This window comes from Pseudochaenichthys georgianus, chromosome 22 (assembly GCF_902827115.2).
Source record: "Pseudochaenichthys georgianus chromosome 22, fPseGeo1.2, whole genome shotgun sequence".
NCBI classification, from domain to species: Eukaryota; Metazoa; Chordata; class Actinopteri; order Perciformes; family Channichthyidae; genus Pseudochaenichthys; species Pseudochaenichthys georgianus.
The window spans coordinates 23032374-23054879 of NC_047524.1; the positions used below are offsets into that span (position 1 = coordinate 23032374).

At 40.2% G+C, this 22506-nt stretch overlaps 1 protein-coding gene across 3 annotated transcripts in view; it reads right to left on the reverse strand.

Annotated features, from left to right (window-relative positions):
- The window catches only part of babam2 (BRISC and BRCA1 A complex member 2), a 109988-nt gene that overhangs the window by 46831 nt on the left and 40651 nt on the right, over window positions 1–22506 (reverse strand). For all 3 annotated transcript variants that reach the window (XM_034111342.2, XM_034111343.2, XM_034111344.2), the window contains exon 6: window positions 21648–21722. In XM_034111342.2, coding sequence (XP_033967233.1) covers window positions 21648–21722 — 75 coding nt within the window. The remainder of the gene's footprint in view (window positions 1–21647; window positions 21723–22506) is intronic.

The following is a 22506-nucleotide window of genomic DNA, read 5'->3' on the forward strand; positions in this document are numbered from 1 at the left end:
GAACAATCTGGTGCCACTAAATGTTTTTAAAAGCTCGGTTGGATGCTACTCAATCGGAAGCTATTGGTACCTGCTTATGTGGATAATTATGTAAATGATGCTGTATGATGTCCTTTTGTTGTTCTGTTTATGCTTTTATGTTTCATGTGGAACTACTTGAGCAGGTCTCCCTTGGAAAAGAGATCAATGATCTCAATGGGATTTTATCTGTATAAATAAAGGTTTGAAATGAAATGAAAATAACTTACTTTACTTGGGTAAGTAAATACACTAGGGGCAATTTCAGTAATTAATTTATAGAAAGATGATAATAAAGGTCACACCTCACCACGGACATTCACTAAGTCAGTCTAATCCAGTTTAATGTAAATAAAAGAAGCTGAGAACAAGTTGTGCTGTGTGTTGCTAAATCCCAGCACTTGTGTAATAGGAGTCTCCACCCTAACAACCTGCACGCTTAGCCTCCACTTCTTGGAAATGAGAACCAATGAGACACTTATTACTAAGTCATAGAAATAAAGATTGATACAACCTGTAGAAAAAAGATGCTAACATGTATGTAAACATCCTAGTGCAATAATGCCAACCATTCTATATGTTTGAAATCACTAAAGGACGTTTTTTCATTTCAGCGCTCTACAAATCTTTTGAAATATCCATCTTTCTCTGCAGTAATCTTTGTGACAATAACTGGCAGATGACCAACAGATGTGCCACTGAGACACTTAAGCAGGCCGATCATTATTTCACCGAAACACGAGTCATGTGTGTGACTGTGGCCAAGTGTCACTAATAGCATGTCACTGCAATGATCTGTACCGTCTGTGTGAATATCAAATGTGTGATGCTCGGGCTGCGAGCCACAAGGGTGACTCAAGTATGTGTGTTAGCATGTGGATGAAGAAATGAATGAATGAGTGTAGTATGTTCGTACTGATGACACAATACGGTGTGACTTATAATGCAAGTTTCATGTGACTTAGAGACGTGTGACGGTATTACATCTCAAATCTCAAATTTACAAGAACAATTCATTCTAATGTCTACCAATCTTATCTGACTGGAGATTTGATATAAAAACGCCATGAGCATTCATTGCAAGACTTTGAGCAGAGGGCCGAACGCACTTCTTCGCATTTACTGGGGGGGATAATTGTAATTACATTAATTGTGCTTCACTGACAGTGTTGCAGGGTGTTTTTGTCCCACTGCACCGTTAATGAGTCTAATTTGGTCGTTTGAACTACTGCAGCGCCTAAATTAGGGGCTGCCTAATGTCTTAAGTGAAGCTAAGACATTTATTTTTTTAAAACGATTTTTCCTATACCACAAACCGATTTTTCCTACCACAAACCACTCAATGCACAAGGATATTATATTTGACATGCACACGTTTTTGTAAATTAATTTAGAGAACAGAAAAGGAAGGAAGGAACACTTGGACAAAAACAGCCGAATTCTTCAGTAATGTGAGGCTTTTTCAAGCCATTGGTAAGCCAAGGGTAAGCAAAAGCCAAGACAAATGAGCACAGACAGGCAACATACAGTATAGGGACACAATTTCACCCTGAAGCCACCAATGTGTTAATAAAAAGCCAACAGAAGGCAGAGAAAGGCGCACAGAAGGACAAGGAATTGAGAGTTAAATGAAAGCTGAATAAAACTGGGGTCGAATGCAGAGAAAGACAAACAAAGGATTATGAAGGAGAACATTTGGAGGTGTTGCAGAAAAGAAGACAACATATAGATAATGTACAACTTGAAGTAGAGCGAGGGCGGAAAGTAGGCCAGATAGAAGTAATTCCATGGGGGAGTGGAGAAGTGTGGGGGGGGGGCGGGGGAAGAAGAGGAGGACGAGGGGGGGATGGTCTCAGGAGAATGTTACGCTGGAAACCTCTGATGCTCAGCTGGGGGTACAAGCAGGTGGGTGGGAATCTTCGACGCAGTGTGGGTGGTGATGGGGTTGGAGGGGGGGCTATGGTGGGTGATTTTGAGTCGCAGATTCTCCGAGGGGAGACAGGAGGCGGGCATGACCTTTGGTATCAGGGAGTTATATTGGGGTCACTGGAGCATTAGGTAGTGGATTTGAGCTCTGCGCTCTCTAACCACCCCCCCCAGGCTGTGATTCCTCTTTAATTCACCAACTCCACTGAGGATTTTACAGTTCCATCCTTCATCTCCTTAAATAATCTGCTGCCATTGACTTCCACACTTCAAAAGAAGGTGATGGAAGCATCCTATCTTGCATGTCTTCTAAAAGGCACGTGACATTTCCTGATATAGAAGATGAGTGCTTTTTTTATATTTACTCATGAGGATGTAAAGAACTTTAGTAAAAAGGGGGTGGGCTTTTTCTTCCAACAGGCAGACAGATACGAAAAAGAAACTCTATTGTGCAAAAAAAATCTACCGGTTATAATGTATGATTTATCAGCATATGTAAGACACTAATAAAAAAAAAGAAAAAGATAATCAGATACAAACAAGTGTCATCACCATTGAGATGAGACACAGTGATATGTTCCCCGAATGCATGTTTGCCATGACATCATGACGCAAGAAATGGCTCAGTTACAGTGAGGAACATGTTTATCTTGTGCAAACAATTATCAATTCACCAGCGTCAGAGGCATTCTGTGGCATTAGTCACTGCATATGGTCCCACACCTAGTTATGATATGATGAAGCAAGACTTAATAGGCCAAATGTGTGTCATCATCGATGGAATGTGAGCGCACTGAGGTGCCTTTGATAAAGTCTCACCTCTGATAATTACTAGCATAGGATGGTAGCACTGCGTAACAGAACATTTCAATAGGAAATGAAAAAACATGGAGGAGGAGGCAGAAAGATAGGAGCTGTCATACGGCAAAGACAATGTGAAAGAAATAAAAGGTCAAGGAGATCACGTTTTGTGTTGTGGCAAAGCACCTCGGCTTGAGGCCAGGATTTGGTGCCACTAGTCGTGTGTCACGAAAAGGAATGATGGAGAACGCCTGACTCTTGCACCTCGGGGCACGACCTTTCTGACAACCCGCCTGTCAACGCAGTTCCGGGTTTGTAGCTGCAAGGGATGGGTCAGTGAATGGAGGTGAGGATGTATGACACAAAAAGCGCTTGACATCTGTATGGAAACCAATAACCTAACCCTTTGACCTTTATCACTTGACTTTATTTACAATTGTGGCTTTATTCGATGTCCTTAATGCAAACAGTTACATTTCCAGCTATTTTGCTTAATGAATCTGTCCCCATCTTAATGCTTTTTGGTTGTCACCATCTTGGCATTTTGGAACCAATACGATATGATATTTTAAAGGGACCAACATTTTAGATTTTTTAGGAGTTGTTAACACTTTGTGAAAGGATACATTTTTTATGAAAAAAAACAGCCAATACCTGATCATAATAATCTTTTGGTAACTGCCTGTCAATCAAATTGGACCATCATTTAGCTACTAATTAAACCTGTAATGAAGAAAAACATCAAACTATTAGGTGAATGTTAGCTGAGGGAATAAGAAAAGGGTGAGAATTTGGGCCTTTTTTTCATAAACTTCTACAGAACCTGACTTCTATTGAAGTTTAGGACCCAGAGGTTGCCGCTTGGTAGCAATGCTTAAAATGATGCAACCAAAAGAGACACTGTGTACTTACAAGAATAATAAGATCTAGATCTCTATCATTGAATGCATCTAAGCATAGAGGACTGACACATCTAATATTGCGTATTTGGTTTTGGTTTGAGCTCAGTCAAAAGCCTTCAAGGGCAAAGACATGATATGTTTGACAATGAACTGAACAAATGAAGCTTAGCGCAAGTTCAGAGAGGAAGACCCATCACTCCGTATTGCACGTCATGGCAATACTCGCTCTCTTCACTGGATGACAGGGAGCGCCACTCTTTAGCCAACCTATCACTTCCCTCCATTCACAAGCCTAATTATCGCACCTGTTAATCCCTCTATATATGCTCTCCCTTTTCTATCAGCTGTCTTTCAGGCGTCAACGCGCAACCCTCCTCCACCCCTTCGCTTCCTGCTTCCAACTCAGGGCCAAGCTTAACCTCCTCCATTCCAACCGGACCTAACCACTTATCACCATCACCAGTGTCTAGACCCGGGGGGGTTAATCGGAAACGGTTATTTCCCTTCCCGAATGATATCCTACAAAACCTGGGCCTAATCGCCAAACACCATTTCGTTCTCTTGTTATAAACATCATTATGTTTCATTTATATAATGTGACCGATAATAAACATGTATTCCATACATTACGTCTCTCCTGATTGAACTGAAATTCCCTTTAATTTTCAACCAACAGCCCTTCTTCATGAAATAAATTGATTGAAGAAAAGGCATTACCTTGCACCGCAGCTCGATTCTTGCAATGTCGAGAGATCATGCAAGAATAAAGGGATCAGATATCACAGAAAAATCTATCTTGACAGGGTACACATAATCAGTTGAGTCCTGACACCAATCACGTTCAGTATGGAGCTACACTGGAAGTTACAGGTGTGGCTTAGGTGTGTGTAGACAGGGTGAGGTAACTGTTTGTTCAAACTAACAATGCTGCAATAGCACAGCCTGCACATGCACACCATCTTCACCCTTGTTGTTGATTTGTGATATAATGCTGTATTTTTATTATAAAGCATAAGATAAGATAAGAAGTACTTCATTGATCCCAATTTGGGAAATTTTTGCATTGCAGCAGCAAAAAAAAGACATGGCATTGTGCAATAAAAGTTCAAAGACTAGAAATAAACAAGAAAGTAGAAAATATATTATATGTATATATAAGGTATTATATATACATACATATATGACAGATCCTGTTCTGTTTGTTAATTGTTCTAAGTCGTGGTGTATTTTGTTTTATGCCTTTAAGACATATAAAATGGTTAACTTAAGTTAAACACATAAAATGGCAATATTTATGTTTTAGTTCCTTTAGAAAGCAAATCATTTGTTAAAAATGCATCCATGTAGATATGCACATAGACACCTCCTGAGAAACAGAAAACAAGTTGAGCCGAGACAGGGTGTTACTGGAGTTTAACAGTAATGCTGATGTCATAAACCAAAGGTCAAGTTCAGATATTTACATTTGGCTCTCTGGGTGTTACAGGGTGTGGGCATCATGTTGTACCACAAATTGATATTTACTGGCACATGGATACTTGGTTTCCAAGGGCTTTCTATTTTTAAGATTTAGATGATGGTTACAGTGTATCCAGCTTTCTACATGTCCAGTCATACCTATTTCAGGCAACTTAATGGAGTCATACTGTGCAGTAATTTATGATGACCTCACACTCTTAGAGGATTTTGCACAACATAAGATCAGTATGATTAACAAAGATTTATTTTATTTGATTAGCAATAAGTCTGATTCTTTACCATAAAGAAGTAATGCTCATTTTCATTAAACAAGTCTGTCCTACTGATTTTCTGAGTATAAAAGGGATCTCTAATGCTGGTAATGTTTGTTCAAAATGGATGTAATTCAATCAGGACAATGATGCCTTCATTTCTCATTAAAGAAAGAACCAGATGCAGTGTTTCTAACATGTACGTGCAGCTGAAAATCTCCTGCCTTCTGCTCAGGTTAATCATTGAATTCATGTTTTAATCTTAAAGTACTTATATATACTTACCAAAGCATTTGTTCACATGACATGACACAACACAAAAACAGGCGTGGATTCAAGGCAAATGACTTGGATTTGATCCAGACATTTTATTAGTTGGAATGGACAAAATAAATAAAGGCTTGCAACTTGCCAATGTCTTTTGTCATGTGAGGTTAAGCCTTTAATAGGTGTGCAGCTAACGAACTAACGTTAAAGTATTAATTCCCAGAAACTTGAATCCCTAGTTGGAACTGATCTGACAGATTGCAATGAGGTTGCAGGAGAAAACGACAAAGAATTAACAGTACTTTACTCAGTGCCAGTTGTTAAAAAAAAGATACCAAAGATAATTTGGTTCCTGTACAAAACCGTGGGGTGATACATAGAAGGTGACAAAAGATAAATTATGGTATCCAAAATGCACAGGACAACAAAGGCATTACATTAAGTGAACAGAACAGTATGACATGTTTACTGTCATACTGTTCGTACAAAATAAGGCTATGGGACTTATCAGTATTGACTTGGGTCTTGTCTCTGGAATTGCCTGTATTGACTCGGGGCTTGACTTTCTTTTTTTGTAATAATGGAAGTTATGTACACAGCTTTCAAGGCCATAGTTCATTATAGTTAAAAAGGTATTGCTTTTGGATGACACAATTAGGTAGGGGCTCTGGAAACTGGAAAAAAGAGAGTATAGGGACATGAAAGCTAAACATACCTCAAGGACCGCACCTACAGGGTAACTTGGAGAGGGTCCGAGTCCGACCCGTGTCAATTAACTACAGGGGTCCCTCAGGGCTCTTTTCTTGGTCCCCTCCTCTTCTCTCTGTACACAAATTCGCTCAGTTCAGTCATTAGCCCGCATGGTTTTTCTTACCACTGCTACGCTGACGACACCCAATTAATTTGGTCCTTTCCCCGCTCAGAGACCCAGGTCGTCGCACGCATCTCTGCTTGTCTAGCTGACATCTCTCAGTGGATGTCTGCTCACCACCTCAAGCTCAACCTTGACAAGACTGAACTGCTTTTCCTTCCGGGAAAAGATTGTCCCACTCTTGACCTAACAATCAACATCGGCACCTCTGTTGTTTCCCCGACTGAGACTGCAAGGAATCTGGGTGTGACCCGAGATAACAAGCTGTCCTTCACTGCAAGCATCGCTGCTACAACCCACTGCTGCAGATACACGCTTTACAACATCAGGAGGATACGTCCCCAGCTGACCCAGAAAGCGACGCAACTTCTGGTCCAGGCTCTCATCATCTCACGCCTAGACTACTGCAACTCCCTCCTGGCTGGTCTACCTGCATGTGCCATCCGACCTTTGCAGCTCATCCAGAATGCAGCGGCTCGTTTGGTTTTCAACCTTCCAACATTTTCCCACACCACGCCGCTCCTCCGCTCCCTTCACTGGCTTCCAGTAACTGCTAGAATCCACTTCAAGACAATGGTACTTGCGTACCATGCTGCGAATGGTTCTGGCCCTTCCTACATCCAGGACATGGTTAAACCATACACCCCAGCATGTGCACTCAGCTCTGCATCAGCCAAACGACTCGCTGCACCCGCACTGCGAGGGGGACCCAAGTTCCCATCAGCAAAAACACGTCGGTTTGCTATCCTGGCTCCAAAATGGTGGAATGAGCTCCCCATTGAAATCAGGACAGCAGAAAGCCTACACATCTTCCGGCGCAGACTGAAAACTCATCTCTTTCGACTCCACTTCGAGCGATAGAATTACTAATACTACTAATAAAGGACTGGCTTATCTAAAGCCAGTTGAGTAGCACTTGAACTGTTTTGGCTCTATGAAACCTGATGTACTTATATGATTCTGTTTTCTTCAAGTTTGTATCTTCTTGGTCGAATGCACTTATTGTAAGTCGCTTTGGATAAAAGCACCAGCTAAATGCAATGTAATGTAATGTAATTTTGCAAAGCTTTGTTCCAGAGTACTTAGGTCTAAAACTGTGAATACATATTTACATTTCACAATCACTCAGTCGTAAAGAAAGTCTTACATCTGCAGCTGCAGTCTGAATCAAGTGTTTTCACTACAACAGGTGCTTTTCAAAGAGGCCTCAGAGACGATTACGTGCGTAAATGATTACAACGATTCCCTGAAAGTTACCTCTAATATTATTTGTTTACTCGCTAGAACACAGGTGTTGTTTGATTGCAGTGCCACCGTATGACTATGCTGCACTTTCTTCTTGAAAATCAGCAACATGAATTAGATGAAAGCATGTTAACAGGAGCATCTTGATCCAGACTCCCTTTAAGTTAGTGAAGGCTGACAGCTGTGGAGAGCCAGATGTTAAACCACCTGGCAGTAATCACAGCAGGGTTCTGAAATCCATAGAGTTTGTGAACAAGACAAATCAGACACAAAGTTCTGGACCTCCAACAAGGAAGCTCAATTACAAAATAATTACAGACTTCAATCAATCAACCACAGGTACAGTACACTCAGTCTCAATGTGCTACGTTCTAATCATGGCTAGTACACTTAAGATTAGGGTGTGTTCACACCTAATAGTCCGCTCTCTGGTGAGACACAGTTTGTTACATTGTTTCATTTTTCAGAAGGTTCGGTTTGCGTTCACACTGGCAAAAACTCAAAGGGACTATAAACTTTAAACACAAGTCATGTGCACGGAAATGCTGTTCAACCATTGGTCAGACATTAAGGGGGTACAAACGCAAATCCCAGCAATTTCTAGCGGAGCCTCCGCCATGGAGCATCGGCACTTTCGGCAGGTTATTCTCATGCTGCTGTTAGTCTGGAGATCAACAGACATGATTATATAATCAAAAAACGTCCGTTAAAAAACATTATTACATGGCTTTGTTGAATACTCGATTCTGATTGGTCAATTCAAAACACGTGACACGTTTTTAATCCAGAACAGACAGACCGCTGTCAAGGATTTATTGACCGTTGTTAAGGACGCTCACATCTGCAAAAAGAAGTCCGTTCGATTTAACTGTATACAGTTTGGCTGAAACTAACTGACAAGACAAGAGCGACAAGAAAACAGCGGAGAAGTAACGGGCAGAAACCCTCCTTTTTACGCAGCGGTCCAGACATAGGTCAGGCGGCGACACATATTCAGTTGCCAGTTACTTTGGCATTAGGGCAGGGATATCTAGATACTTCCCAAGGTTTGACATAATGAATTGTGCTACTATTAAAGCAAGCAACGATTTTTTCAAATCTGTAATCAAAAAGCTCCTCAAAAACGCTATCGAAGCAGTTCCTGCCGTTGCTACGTTAGTTCAAACAGTAACAACGGACTATTTTTCTTAGCGGATGCATGTACATTTAAATACAATTATTTTTTAAATCACTCAAATAATTTTCTAAATCCACAAAAGCATTTCAATTAATATTGTGAGTCATGTCGTTACTTTGTTGAGAATGTGGCCATGTAATAAGCGGCATAATGTGCAGCAGCGCGGTCATTATGGGGAAAAGAACACCTTCATGCCGATCTAGATCCCTCCGCTTCACGTCGGGCTCCTGATCAGCCTGTCGGTGTTCTTTTCCTGCTTATCCATGAGAGACTTCCTGCAGAGGAGGGGCGTTTCACCGACGACAGGTGTTCTAACTTTTATGTAGCTGACGCAGAATTTTTACTTTACACGATACTGTTCAACACTTAATTCTGCTTTACTCTTTAACTAAACAACCGCGGATGTCTTGAAAGACTCTTTCGCTAAAGATTTTTGAAGATATCCGCGTTCTTGTGACACGTACATACTGCGCTTCCTATGTTTTGGTGCGGACTGCGTTCACACCAGCAATGCACCACTCCAGAGTTCGCAATCAAGCGCTCCGAGACCACCTATTTTAGCGGACCAGAGTCCGGTTGTTTAGTTCACTTAAGAGGTCTCGGACTGCGTTCACACCGACCCAAATGAACCGCACCAAGCGGCTAAACGCACCAGGGTTCGATTCAACCGGACTATACAAGGCAGGTGTGAACGCACCCTAAGGGTACTTCAACTTCTATAAAAAGGAACAAATCAATAAGGACCTTCCTTATAAGGACACATTTCGGTAATTGGAATTGGAAACATGCTTCAATTATTTATGTACCTAATGACGCAAAACTGTTAGAAAAGTTACTTTTCTTAATTTTGTACGAGCTAACCATGTCACAATTACATTAATCTGCATGCACTCTACCATTAACATAAAATAAAAAGCCAAATCCACAGAAACTATGTGGCATTTCCATGTGGAATCTTTTTTTTTTTTTTTTAAATACTCGATTGGGATAATTTAACTTAGGCATTATATGGTCTATTTTTAACCGATGCAATGAATAAAGAACTTTTGCATCTCAGAGAGCAGAATATTTTTTAGCAAAGGCAAAAAGTAAATATAATCTATTTGAAATCAATATATTGTGTCGAATAGTTGATCTATTCAGTAAGTAGCCATGTAACAAGAGTAGTAATGTACATCTAGCGGGTCATAGTAGGGTGAGAAGCTCTTGAATCACCTTGAAGGGCTAATAATGAACCTTTTGCTGTACATTATTCCTCATATATTTTCATTATACTTCAGAGTTCTAACCCTTAAAATGTCAGTCCTTGTTGATGGATTGGAATGAATTTCCAATGAACAGATAAGATGTTGCTGGTTTACTTTTTCCACACAATATAATGTTTACTATAAATCAAAATTAAAACCATGATATTTCTGTATTGAATAAAACAAATGACTATGTTGTAAGTGTACGTTCATGTTCAGAGTTTGAATATCATGTACATATTAATGGCGTTTAAGTTTTCTTTAATCAGCCTAAATCCGATATTTCTCACCCTGAGGTGACTGATGTAACACATTAGAGAGTTACCCACAACCCACTGTACTCTCCTCTTTTGCAACTGCATCCAGCTTCTTGCAACAGAGGAGTTTCAGTTTGCTGCGCCAGCAAACGCAGGAGAGGGGTGTGCACTTCCTGCCACCGGTTTGAATTTATAGCAATCATGCAGATATTTCCCAAATGTTGTATCATTTGACAACGTTTCTGATTGGAAACAAGCCACTGGAAATCATCAAATGATACTTTCTGTGCAGAATACATAAAATATACAAGGAGAAAATGAATATAAAATTGTATATTTGAACAATTTCTACTCTCCCACTTCCTATTTCTGTTTGAGCTGTTGAGCCTGACATTTAAATGCTTCTTCAAGAGCATACCAAGCTATACTACATACACCATTTAAAAGCCACATAATTGTTTATCTGCGTGGAAGCATTGGCTGACCTTTTCAGATTTCAGTGGTACTCTGCATTAGTGAAGCCCAAACTGGCAATTATTTGACGATGTCTTTTGGGTAACTTGCTTTCTTACTAAATGCCATGCCTCGGTGCTAGACAGACAAGCCATCACTCAGCAACAGGACTATCAAAAAGCACTTTGGAAAGAAATATGAATGCATCTTGATATGCTTTGGTTTGCTCTGAATTTATTCAATACAGAGCAGAAGATTTTCTTTGCACTTTGAGTATTGCAAGTAGTAAATGTACAGTAGATTTCCAATGAGCTTTAAACACATGCAGTCCATCTCAAAGATACAATGACTCCTGTGCAGAAAGCACACTGACAAAAGTTGTTTTGGATTCAAACAAGTAAGAGGACAGAACGATAAAACATCTTCTACTGGTGTCTATACATTCTCAATTTATGCAGGAGTTTACCTTTTGCATAGAAATACATTGAACTATTTGTTCTAGTTTCCCATGATAGCAGGACAGTCAACATTTAGTAAACCTTTATGACTTTATCTCAGGAATTAAATCTCTTTTCCTTGCGTCAGTATCTGCTATAAAGTACAGATATACAGCGGGAAAATAAATACCTTTTTGCATAGTACCAGTAGAGGCTGTGCAAAAAGAAGAGAAGAGATAGAAGAGGTAGAGCTAAGGCAACAAGCAGAACACTCTAGGCATTATGGGAGTAACCTGCAATTATTTTATAGCTCTTAAGATTCCTGAGCTCTTAGTCAGTGTTTACCGTGCAAGGGCACGGCAAGGCCACAAATTACAACCACTTGCTTTGGCACAAAATGCTCAACAGTCACGCACAGGCCTGAGCTTTCTCCCAAAGTAACAGACAGGCTGAGAATAGAAAGACAAAAAGGTTAGGGGGCGGAAGGAGGCCATTAGATCATTTTTTATTGATTTTGCTTTTGTCTTGTGTTACCAGGATTAGTACCACGACAGTATGTTTTGACAGCATAATCAAGTAACCACTAATTCAAATCAATTCACACAACTGAGTGACAAAACCTTTTCAAACTGATGTGAAGCCATGTGGTCCAAACCACAACCAGGAGGTCAAACCGACAGAAGAATAGAGAGTCAATGGGACACTGAATGCCATTGAATTCCTTACTCTGGTCACGACCTAACCAATGACGCAATGGACAGAATAGATAGCTGTGAAGGCCATTTTAATGATAGCCTTAATGGGTCTTTAACGATTGTCACTATTGAGTGTTCGTGCATGTATATGTGCATGTATGTGTGCATTGACCACAGCATTGTTTTCCAGGTCTGCGGAGAGAATTGTGAAAGACTCATCTTGTGACGCAGGAGTCTATCTTCAGCCACGACTTCTCCAAAAGCTCAACTGCCTCGCAGTGGGGGACGTAAGCTGGACAGAGAAACCGCAACAACAAAAAGCCTCATGAGCGGTTGAGAAAGGAGTGACAATTATGTGGCAACCGGAAAGGTAAGGTAACCGCAGCGGCTGAAAAACAGGTTTCGGGCTTATCTCTTGGAGAACTGTGGTCACTCCTATGTCCTGGAAAAAAGGACCTTTGGACAAACACGCAAACGAAAGGGGTCAGTTGCTGGGGGTGATTCTGTGGTGTAGGCCGTCAGATAAGTGACTTAGTTTCAATCTTGGCTGGGTGTTAAAGTGGTTTTAAAGAAGAAGTCATTTGCTCCAATTTGAAAGACTTGTTTTCCACAACCCGGTCTCACAGTCTGCGTACAAATGACACGACTTTGCAAAGGTGTGCGATAGATACGCAGAAGTCAGATTTGGCGTGCATACGATACGCTGATATTGCACCTCAAACATTAAAACAAAGAGCTCTGTGGCTTCAGGCTTGATCACCGTTCCAATGACAGTTTTAATGTTTGCGGTACAATAAACGACACAGCAGCTTATTGGGTTATGGTTAGGGTTAGGGTTAAATAAATGGCAAAGATATGTAGAATATAAACGCATTTAAGATACGTTCATAACAAACATAACGTGGGAGTATCATTTGCACGCAAAATCGGACTTCTGCGTATCTATTGCACGCCTTTGCAAAGTCGTGTCATTGGTACGCAGACTGAAGAGAGTGGGCTGGTTTTCCAAGATAGGCTCCCAAAAGACCGGAAACAAATAATCTATTAATCTATTAGACAATCAAAAGAAAACAAAATCAAATCAGCAAACACGTTGATAATGGATACATCATTTCTTTCAATAATTGAGCTTTGGTTCAAGCTTCTAACATGTGAGAATGTTCTGTTTCTTTGGCTATTGTAAAACCTAATGTAGAGATAAAAGATATGAACCAATACAGAAATAAATAGAGGTGAAGAGTGGGATGGTAAAAACCATTGATTAGAATAAACAACACATACTTATTCAGCCCCACGAATCAATGAACACCTGACCTGGTGCCATCTCTGGGGCTTCCCGTTTGTTCCTTTTATCCATCTATCCTACACTAAACGGTAAGAACACTCTGAAAGGTGATGTAGGTTCTAGGGATGTTTTACTTTATCTAATAGTGGTGTAATAGTGAGAATAATGTAGAGGAAAAACACAGTATAAAGAGGCAGCCGCTTTGAGCAGAGGTTAATCATTCAAAGTACATTGAAGACTTGGTTTGCCACTTGTCCTTGAGCAAACTTAGCCACGTAAACAGCATGGGTGCTGGAAGGGCTGGACAATTAACATTTCTATTTCTAATGTGCTTTTTCAGTGCAGTTTTTAATGCTCAAGAGAATTATGTGTACGCAGAGGGTGACACTATTGGTTTTTAGAGATGAGCCCTTGGAGAACCTCAACAACAAACAACTGCCTTCATTCATTTGATTCAATTCTCGCAGAAACAAGATGATTTTGTAATAATGCTTTAGAAAATGTGCATTGTTTATCAGCTCATAGAACCGGGTAATGCAGGATTGTGGTTACAGGTATTGGAATCAAATTGAACATAATCGTTATATCGATTAGAAGAATAGGAAATAGATGTTTTCCCCAAAAGACTTATCCCTATAGGGTAGAACAGTAAGATGTTCACACAATTTTTCTCCTCAAATTCAGTATCGTTTTGAAGCATTTCAATGGATGCACTCCTGGGTGTAACCACGGTATCATTATGCACAAGTAACACTCTGTTGTCATGTGCCTTGACGATGCAGAGGACTCTTATACCAAGAGTCCTCTGCATCTAAGGAGAGATAGTGACGTGCATTCTCCGCACTCTTCTACTAACTCAAGCCATACCCTCAATCTGTCCCCAGCTCCTCCACTCGGCCCCTGGGGTACCACGCTGCACTCTCACCCTACTTTTCCTGAAGTGGAAGACAGTGTCTTTGTCAAACACAGCCTTGAGAAGTGTCAGGAACACATTTGAAGAGGATCATTAGGAAATGTTCATGTTCTCGCCACCTATGTGAAATGTTTACCAAAGCTGATTTGTAGCTCTTTAAATGATAGGAGCAGGGATTATTAACTAAAGGAAACAAAGTCAGGACCCACATAGACTCCACCTTGAATAATATCTAGTTATAATCACAACTTTTCTTTTTCAAGCTGTTTTACTAATATGGCTGTTACTAAACATTTAAAACATGTTTTATTATGTTTTTTAATTTGTATTCTCACTTGTGCATTGGTTTCTGAACACTCAAATGTTTCTGTTTTTTCTATTTTTAATGATCTCTCTGGTCTTATTTTCTTTCAAGTTAATTTGAATAATTTGTTATAACAACAACAACAACAACAACAACAACAACAACAACAACAACAACAACAACAACAACAACAACCACTGTAAATTACTAATGTAACCCATAATGGAAGGAACATCCTCAATCTAGTTTTTATCTCAAGCTGTTTTCTTCAATTTCTGTTATTATAGCTTTTGAATATATATTATTTCCTTTATTTCAATGTTGTCTTGTCACTTGTGCATTAGTCTAAGGCTGTACATTTGTTTCTCTTATGATTTCACAGTTTACACTTTAATAGTCATATTTTCTGTCAAGGGGCTTCATGAACAAATAAGTGCTATTTAAATGTATTTCGAGAGAATGGTTTGATTAATAGCTAGATTGACTAATGTGTATGTTAACCCCCCACCCCTGACATAATAGGGCGACTGTGGCTGTATAGGGCGACTGTGGCTGTGAGGGAGTGCGGTCGTCTTTCAACCAGAAGGTTGTGGGTTCGATCTCCAGCCCATGCAGTCAACATGCCGATGTATCCTTGAGCAAGATACTTAACCTTGAGTTGCTCCCGATGGCATGGCCAACGGTGTGTGAATGTGTATGTATGTTAGTGCATGTCCTAACATACACTGCTCAGTATGAATGGGTGAACGGCATGTAGTATGTAAAGCGCTTTGAGGGGTCTTAAAGACTGGATAAAGCGCTATATAAGTACAGTCCATTTACCATTTACCATTTAAATACCATCATTTGAGTATTTAGCTTCTATTTTAGATCATTCATCATTAAAATAAAAAAGTTTGGTAATGGGATATTTGCTTAAGGCTCATTCAAGAGAGTATATATGGATGAAAGAAAATAAAACAAGACAGGAAATGTGGAGGAAGTACAGAAATAATCCGAGTCAGGGACGCCGGCTCCACAAACGAAAAGACAGACCGAAAGCCCAAGGCTCTGCTTCACCCTGACCCTCCACTGTCAGTCGCTGCATGTAGAGCTCTGAAGGTTAAAGAGTGTGTGTGTGTGTGTGTGTGTGTGGGGGGGGGGGGGGGGGGGGGAGGGGGTGAGGATGCAGTACAACAAATAATTAGAGTAACAATGATTAGACGCATGTGCTGTTGTTTAAGCATGCACAGCTTTTACAGACTAGATTCAGAAACGTCTAGACCTGGTGGGGGCTGGGATGCTATGCATTGGAGAGGCATGGCAAAAGTAGAAGGTAAAACATTTACAAATACAAAACTGGCCTTAAAGTATGGCTGGGCGATATTTTTGACCAAAAAATACATAAATGAAGGGGGTGAAAATGGTTTTGCGACGGCTTGTAGATTTGTTTGTTGTTTTTTCAAAATGTTGAAATCTTGGCTAAATCATAATCAATAATGCAGATATAATTATATTAAGACTGGACACATCTAGCCAGGCAGTTTAACAGCTTAATTCTGATATGTTAATCTGAAAAGAACCTGTTTAAGGCAACCATTTTGCATTTCTTCTGAGAAATGGGTGCCATGTTCTTTCTTAGTTGATTCTAGTATTGTACATTTTTCTTCCCATTGTTCCTAGCCTTGGTGCTATGCTAAACTATGGCAAGCTAGCCAGCTGCTGCATGTATCCTTATGCATAACAGAGATATGACAAAGGTGTCAATCTTTCTATCAAACTGCTCACCAGAAAGTGGTAAAATCACATATCCCAAAATGTTGAACTATTCCTTTAACTATGCTGAAAATGTGTACTCGCAATGATAACAAAAATACTACAAACTAAACAAGAGCATCAACATCCAATAAAGCACACATAATACAAGTGCTTTCAGTCTAAAACAACTGTAATAAAACCCATTAGTTGGGATGAAAAGGGCGCCAATAAGAAACCGTTTAACTGCTGATGTCTGCTTTTACAGACATATCAGTCGTTGTGAATACTTCACATGTGAGCATTACAAGGATTTACAAGACAGAAGATTTTAGTGTAATGTTGTATGAGTTATTGAGTTTATCAAATCTCCTGTCTTAAAGTTCAACTGCAATGTTTTTGTGGTTATCTCCTGCAGAATGCCACGGAACATCCCTTTAGATCAATGGCAGCTGCTGGACACACACACACACACACACACACACACACACACACACACACACACACACACACACACACACACACACACACACACACACACACACACACACACACACACACACACACACACACACACACACACACACACACACACACACACACACACACACACACACACACACACACACACACACACACACACACACACACACACACACACACACACACACACACACACACACACACACACACACACACACACACACACACACACACACACACACACACACACACACACACACACACACACACACACACCAATTGCTTTGGAGCTGGTGACATGGGCCAGTGCTTGTGGGGGAAACAAAGCTCAAGTGAAGCGAGAGCAGAGGGCTCAGTCACGAACGTGGCGTCACTCCATGCTGATCAGTGTGGACATTTAGAGGCAAGCCGCCGCTGCACATATACAGACTCTACAGAGCGGGATGGACGGACGGCTCAGTGGGATGCAAAAAGGACGTCTTTTAATGTGAAGGTCACATGTGTGATTTGTTTTGCTCTTCTCTGTGTTCCCTTATGTTTCCTGGAGTAGCAGGAATTTCCTGAATACCAAATACATTTCCTTATTTCTTTATCTGATTAGATCTGCAACAATTCATCCAATAATCTATAAATCCATCAACAGAAAAATCGATCTTATTTGAACCGCCTTTACGTCAGTGAAAACTGTCAAAAAGTACATATTTAATGATCATAATAAGAGGACATTTTAATTGTAGAGCAGCACTTTACGGCTTAATGTTAATTAAAACCCTAACATAATGTTCCTTTAAAAAAAATAATGATTTGAATTTAGTTGGTCCAAATGAGTATTTTAAATATGTATTATAAGTCCGTTAGAGCTAGTGTTAGGAAGTTAAACAGCATTGATGCAAAGCTACATTTAATATCATTTGAAATAACTTGTTCAGCCCTAAACGCTTAACTGTCATATAATATTAAACTGTATATCTTTCTGTATTGGACTGATGGATAGGACTTTGAGGAACTGGGGTGGACATTTTACTTGCATTTAAAGACCAGACGATAAATGTATTTATCTAGAAAATAAATGTTATACTTTGCTGCAGCCCTACTTACAACATTAAGGAATTGATATGTTAAGTAGACCATAAAAAACTAGAGTCAGTGTACTGCAACCACGGTAAAAGACCTAAGCGATATGAGCAAATATCCACTACAGTGGAAGGTCAAAGGCCAATGCTAAATGACAGGGTATGAGTAAAAGGGACTTGCCCAGAGGTCAAGGTATGATCAAAGGATGAGACAGTAAAATGTTGCCCAAGAGTTGCCCTTTAAAGAAGAAAACTGCCAACATCCATCTGTGTGCATTTCACTGTCTTCCTTCATCCCCGCTCGCAGTGTCCTTCCCACTCTCTGCTTTTGACTATGATGGGATGCCCTCTTTGAAAAAACAAACAAAAAACGTGCATTTCCTCCCCCCTCCCCGAGGCTGGGCAGTGCACGCAGCAAGGTAAACATGTCCACTGTGGTGAGCTCAGACCACGCGGATGCTTCGCTCCAGGTAACAGTCGTCCTCCACAGCTCCGCGCCCACCAGCAACATCTCGCCATCCACCAGAAGCGCGGAGTAGCCCCGTGTCTGAACAGATTTCCGCTTCAGTGCCGAGCCTTCCCTTCCTCAAGCAAGGACATCCATGGATTAGATGAGGATGTTGATTCAAATCAGGGTCAACAGTCTGACCTCTACCTAGAGTACCTGGCTGATATTCTGTCTGAAAGCATCACTTTTTTACATGTGTGTTGACTGTTTAGTAAAGAAAGAGCTGTTATTTAAAAGGTTATAACTCATTGGGAGGACTTATGAAAACAGCCCTGTGTTGTACTAATGAAAAGGTCTGATAGCATTGAAATAATTACAAGACTCTGAATGCTTATTAGACATTCAAACAGTGCTAAAAGGTATACATAGCACATAACAAAACAAATAACAAGTCATTCAAACCTAAACAAATACTAAATTAGTCAAATGTTCTTAGCTTGTTCATTTTTGTGAAATCTGGGTAAAAATGTTGGTTTTGTGGCCTTATGCTGAGAAAGAAGGACAAGTACACCAAATGGTGCAATACAAAAATAAATGGTGCATGTCATTTGACTAATTACTTAAAAAACTATATCCAGCACAGCAATGCATTTTGGGAAAATTCTTGCCACCGGAGTCACGTCAACATAGTGGTCCCATTAAAATGAATGAGAATGACGCAGTAAACTGTGATCTTTTACTCAGCAGTTAAAATAAACAAATTAAATAAACATTTATTTACTAAGTAAATAAATGTTCGCAAATGTGTACTGCAGTCATAGAATTTGAAGCAACAATCAGCAATCCTTCTGTTTTGTAACCTTTATGACATGTTGTCGTGTTCTTACACTTATACAGAAATGTTACTAATCTTCAGAATGAAATAAGTGTTGACCAATGTTCCCAAAAAGAGGATTTTGTCCGTCTTAGTATGTTAAAAATAAATGTATATTAAAGGGTTTCTTTTTACTGCTGTACTGGACTCACTGAACCTGGACTCCTGAACCCGGGTATGAACCAAACGGTTACACCCAATAATGTCAACTATTTGTTGAGTTACTGTTACCAAGTTGTGGACATTAATAACAATCTTATTGCCAGTTCGTCAATGGTTTGGCTTTTGAAAGCGAATGTGCTAAAAGGATTCTTGCTGTTTTGAGTATAGATCTTCTTCATGAGTGATTTTACAAGTCGTTTTGGGTTAAAGCGTCAGCTAAATTAAATGTAATATTTCTAATAACCCCTCATTAATTATATAAAAGCAAGTATAAATGGTTCTTGTTCCTTTTACAACCTTTGCCATGGCATGAGGAAATACATTTTACACAATATCAAGCTTGGTCTTCAGAGGCATAGAACATTCCCTGCAAAACTGACGGGGCCGAGTGGTGAGCACATTTGAGCAGAATACATAATCAACCACTGTAATAATTTCTATTTCTATTTGCATCATCTTCCTTAAATGCACATGTGATAAGGGTAGATAATCACCAACACGTACACACTGCGACTTGATCCTGAGGGGCCAGCTTCAGACATACAACGTGTATTTGTGGACAAATGCATCAAGGCTGCAATCAAATCTGACCCGGTTTGTCAGATATTTTCTTTCTTATACAGTTCTGTAAAGGGTAGTGGCTTTGGTGTACAGAACATCCACTTCAGAGAGCCAATGAACCTTCACTTTAATCAGCTCGGATAGATGCATTCTTGGTTGGTTGCGACATTGACCTACAGGCCGAGGATAACTGGTGAGGCAGAGTATGTGCGCAGTATTTTCTTTACACTCAATGCTATGTGTCATTTAACAAACATAACATTGAATCTATATGGTATGTATGCTTGCTCAGTAGGGGAGAACCATAGCATTAATTGCACTTCAACTGCTCTACAACAGCATTGAATTAATGCAGTGCAGAAATGTGCAACGGACAAAAAGACCCGACCCCAGACAGCATCCTGGCTGACAGAAGTAATTGCGTGACAACTGTCAGGCTGAGAATCCAGGTCATCGGTTTGGCGTACAGTACATTTGTGTTCTTAGAGTCCGGCCTATACGCTGCATAATCCCGTATTTCTGTAATGCGTAGGAGGACAAGGTGTGGGCTGATGTTCATTACTTTCCTCTCCGCGCGTCGATACATCTTTCTTTAGTCTTCAAGTGCTCCCATGGTGATACTATGTATACCCCAAGCTCCCAAATACGGCATAATACTGCGAGAGTGTGTGCAGCAAAGAACATGATATGATTAGGGTGACAGAAACATACATCCACATCCAAGACTTTGTCGCAAATAGAAATCAGTAAATATTACAGAGAGTTCTTCTTTGACAACACTGTGTCAATGGCTACACTGCTTGCACCACCCACGGGTAAAAGGTGTCAGTATGTCTGCTTATTTTTCAAAGCCTTTGCAAAGAAATCTCCAGGAAGTGACAGCACAAAAAAAAAAATGTCATCCATAGAGCCCCCCTTAGGGCTGAAACTTTCCTGACTCAAGACATACAGGTACAAAAAAGGAATATTCTATCATAACCATAACTTTTGTTATTGGATGGGTCCACTCTGAGAGACTCAGTGCTGCAGGTCTGAGAAACATGGTGACAGAGGCTGATGTGAGGCTGACGATGGTTGCCGTATCCCTTATGTTTACCATCATTTTCCTTTCACAAACAAGAGGCCAGGCTGGAAAAGGCCAGAGAGCCGGGGCCTGCAGCAAACAGGCAGTGGAAGATGGAGGGGGGGGGCTGACAGAGAGTGAAAAGAGTACTAGAGATGAGGGGGAGAGTGAGAGAAGGGAAAGGCAATCACTGATGAGAAGGAGAGAGAGAGAGAGAGTGTGTGTGTGTGTGTGTGTGTGTGTGTGTGTGTGTGTGTGTGTGTGTGTGTGTGTGTGTGTGTGTGTGTGTGTGTGTGTGTGTGTGTGTGTGTGTGTGTGTGTTTGGACTAAGCTGCCTCCAGACACCACGCGGCTCAGAGCAGATCGAGAGTGACGGCTTGCTGATTAGTCAACTCACAGCCCCCAAGACTGGAGTCTGCATACACACACACGCATACTTGCATACACTCAATTGCATTGCAGTTCATATAAATATAGCCTGCTATAATCATTGCACACATCAAAAAACAAACAGCATATGGACACAAATACATGTGAACATATGGAAAAGGAAAGTACAGAACGTAAACAGAAGGACCCTCATTATATCTAAAGGAAGTGACAAAATGTACTTTGAAAATAAAAGCCTACAGCCCTGCAGGTCTGCAATGTGTAGAAGCAGGAAGTAGGTGGGTACTTTATTAAAGAGTCAAAATGTGTATGGGGTTTGGAGGGTAGTTACCTTAAGGAGATAGACAGGGATGTTGCTGAAGTCCACAGGCAGCTTGAGAAGGAAACGGGCTGAAAACTCTCCCGTCTGGAGAACAAGACACAGAGGCAAAACCCTTTCAAATCAGTTACAACAATGAAGAGTTTTGGTGTCACAAAATATGCATGTGAAAATACATGTGTGTACATGCCCATTACAGTCTGCAGATGGAATTATTATCAACTAGAACTACTGCCTTGCTGTAGCTAACCGGTGAAGTTAACAGTAATTTGTGTACAAAATGTCACATTGACTTTGACCTTTGAACATCAAATTGTAAACAGCTCATCCTTGAGTCAAAGTGGACATTTGTTCGATATTTGAATAAAAACACCTCAAGGTCTATTGTCCAGCTAATGGGACCGACTTTTGGTCACAGTGGGCTAGACATTGACCACTACACTTCACATGCAGATCTTAGATGGTCAGAGTAAGATGTGTTCTGTGTGAGCGTCATCTGTGTGTTTAAAACCGCCTGAAGAATAAAAAAGATCTTACCTTACCTTAATTTCTTACTGTGACATATTAAGCAAGAATAGTCAATCTGGTTGCCATTAGTTTGGGTGATTATCACCATCTTTAGAAGTATCAACAAATACTAACTATGATGTTTTAAGTATTATAAAGTTAGAGAGATTAAAAGGTTAGCTTTCTTTAATCACATGCAACAAATGTTTGCAGTATGATGTTCCAAATCCTATATAAAACTTACATTTTAGACACACAATTAGATTACACACAGACACACAACTTGATAGCACAATAACTTAACATCATGTGCCATGAGGCGGCATATTAGGACTGAAATGAATGTTCCAAATCCAAAACACAT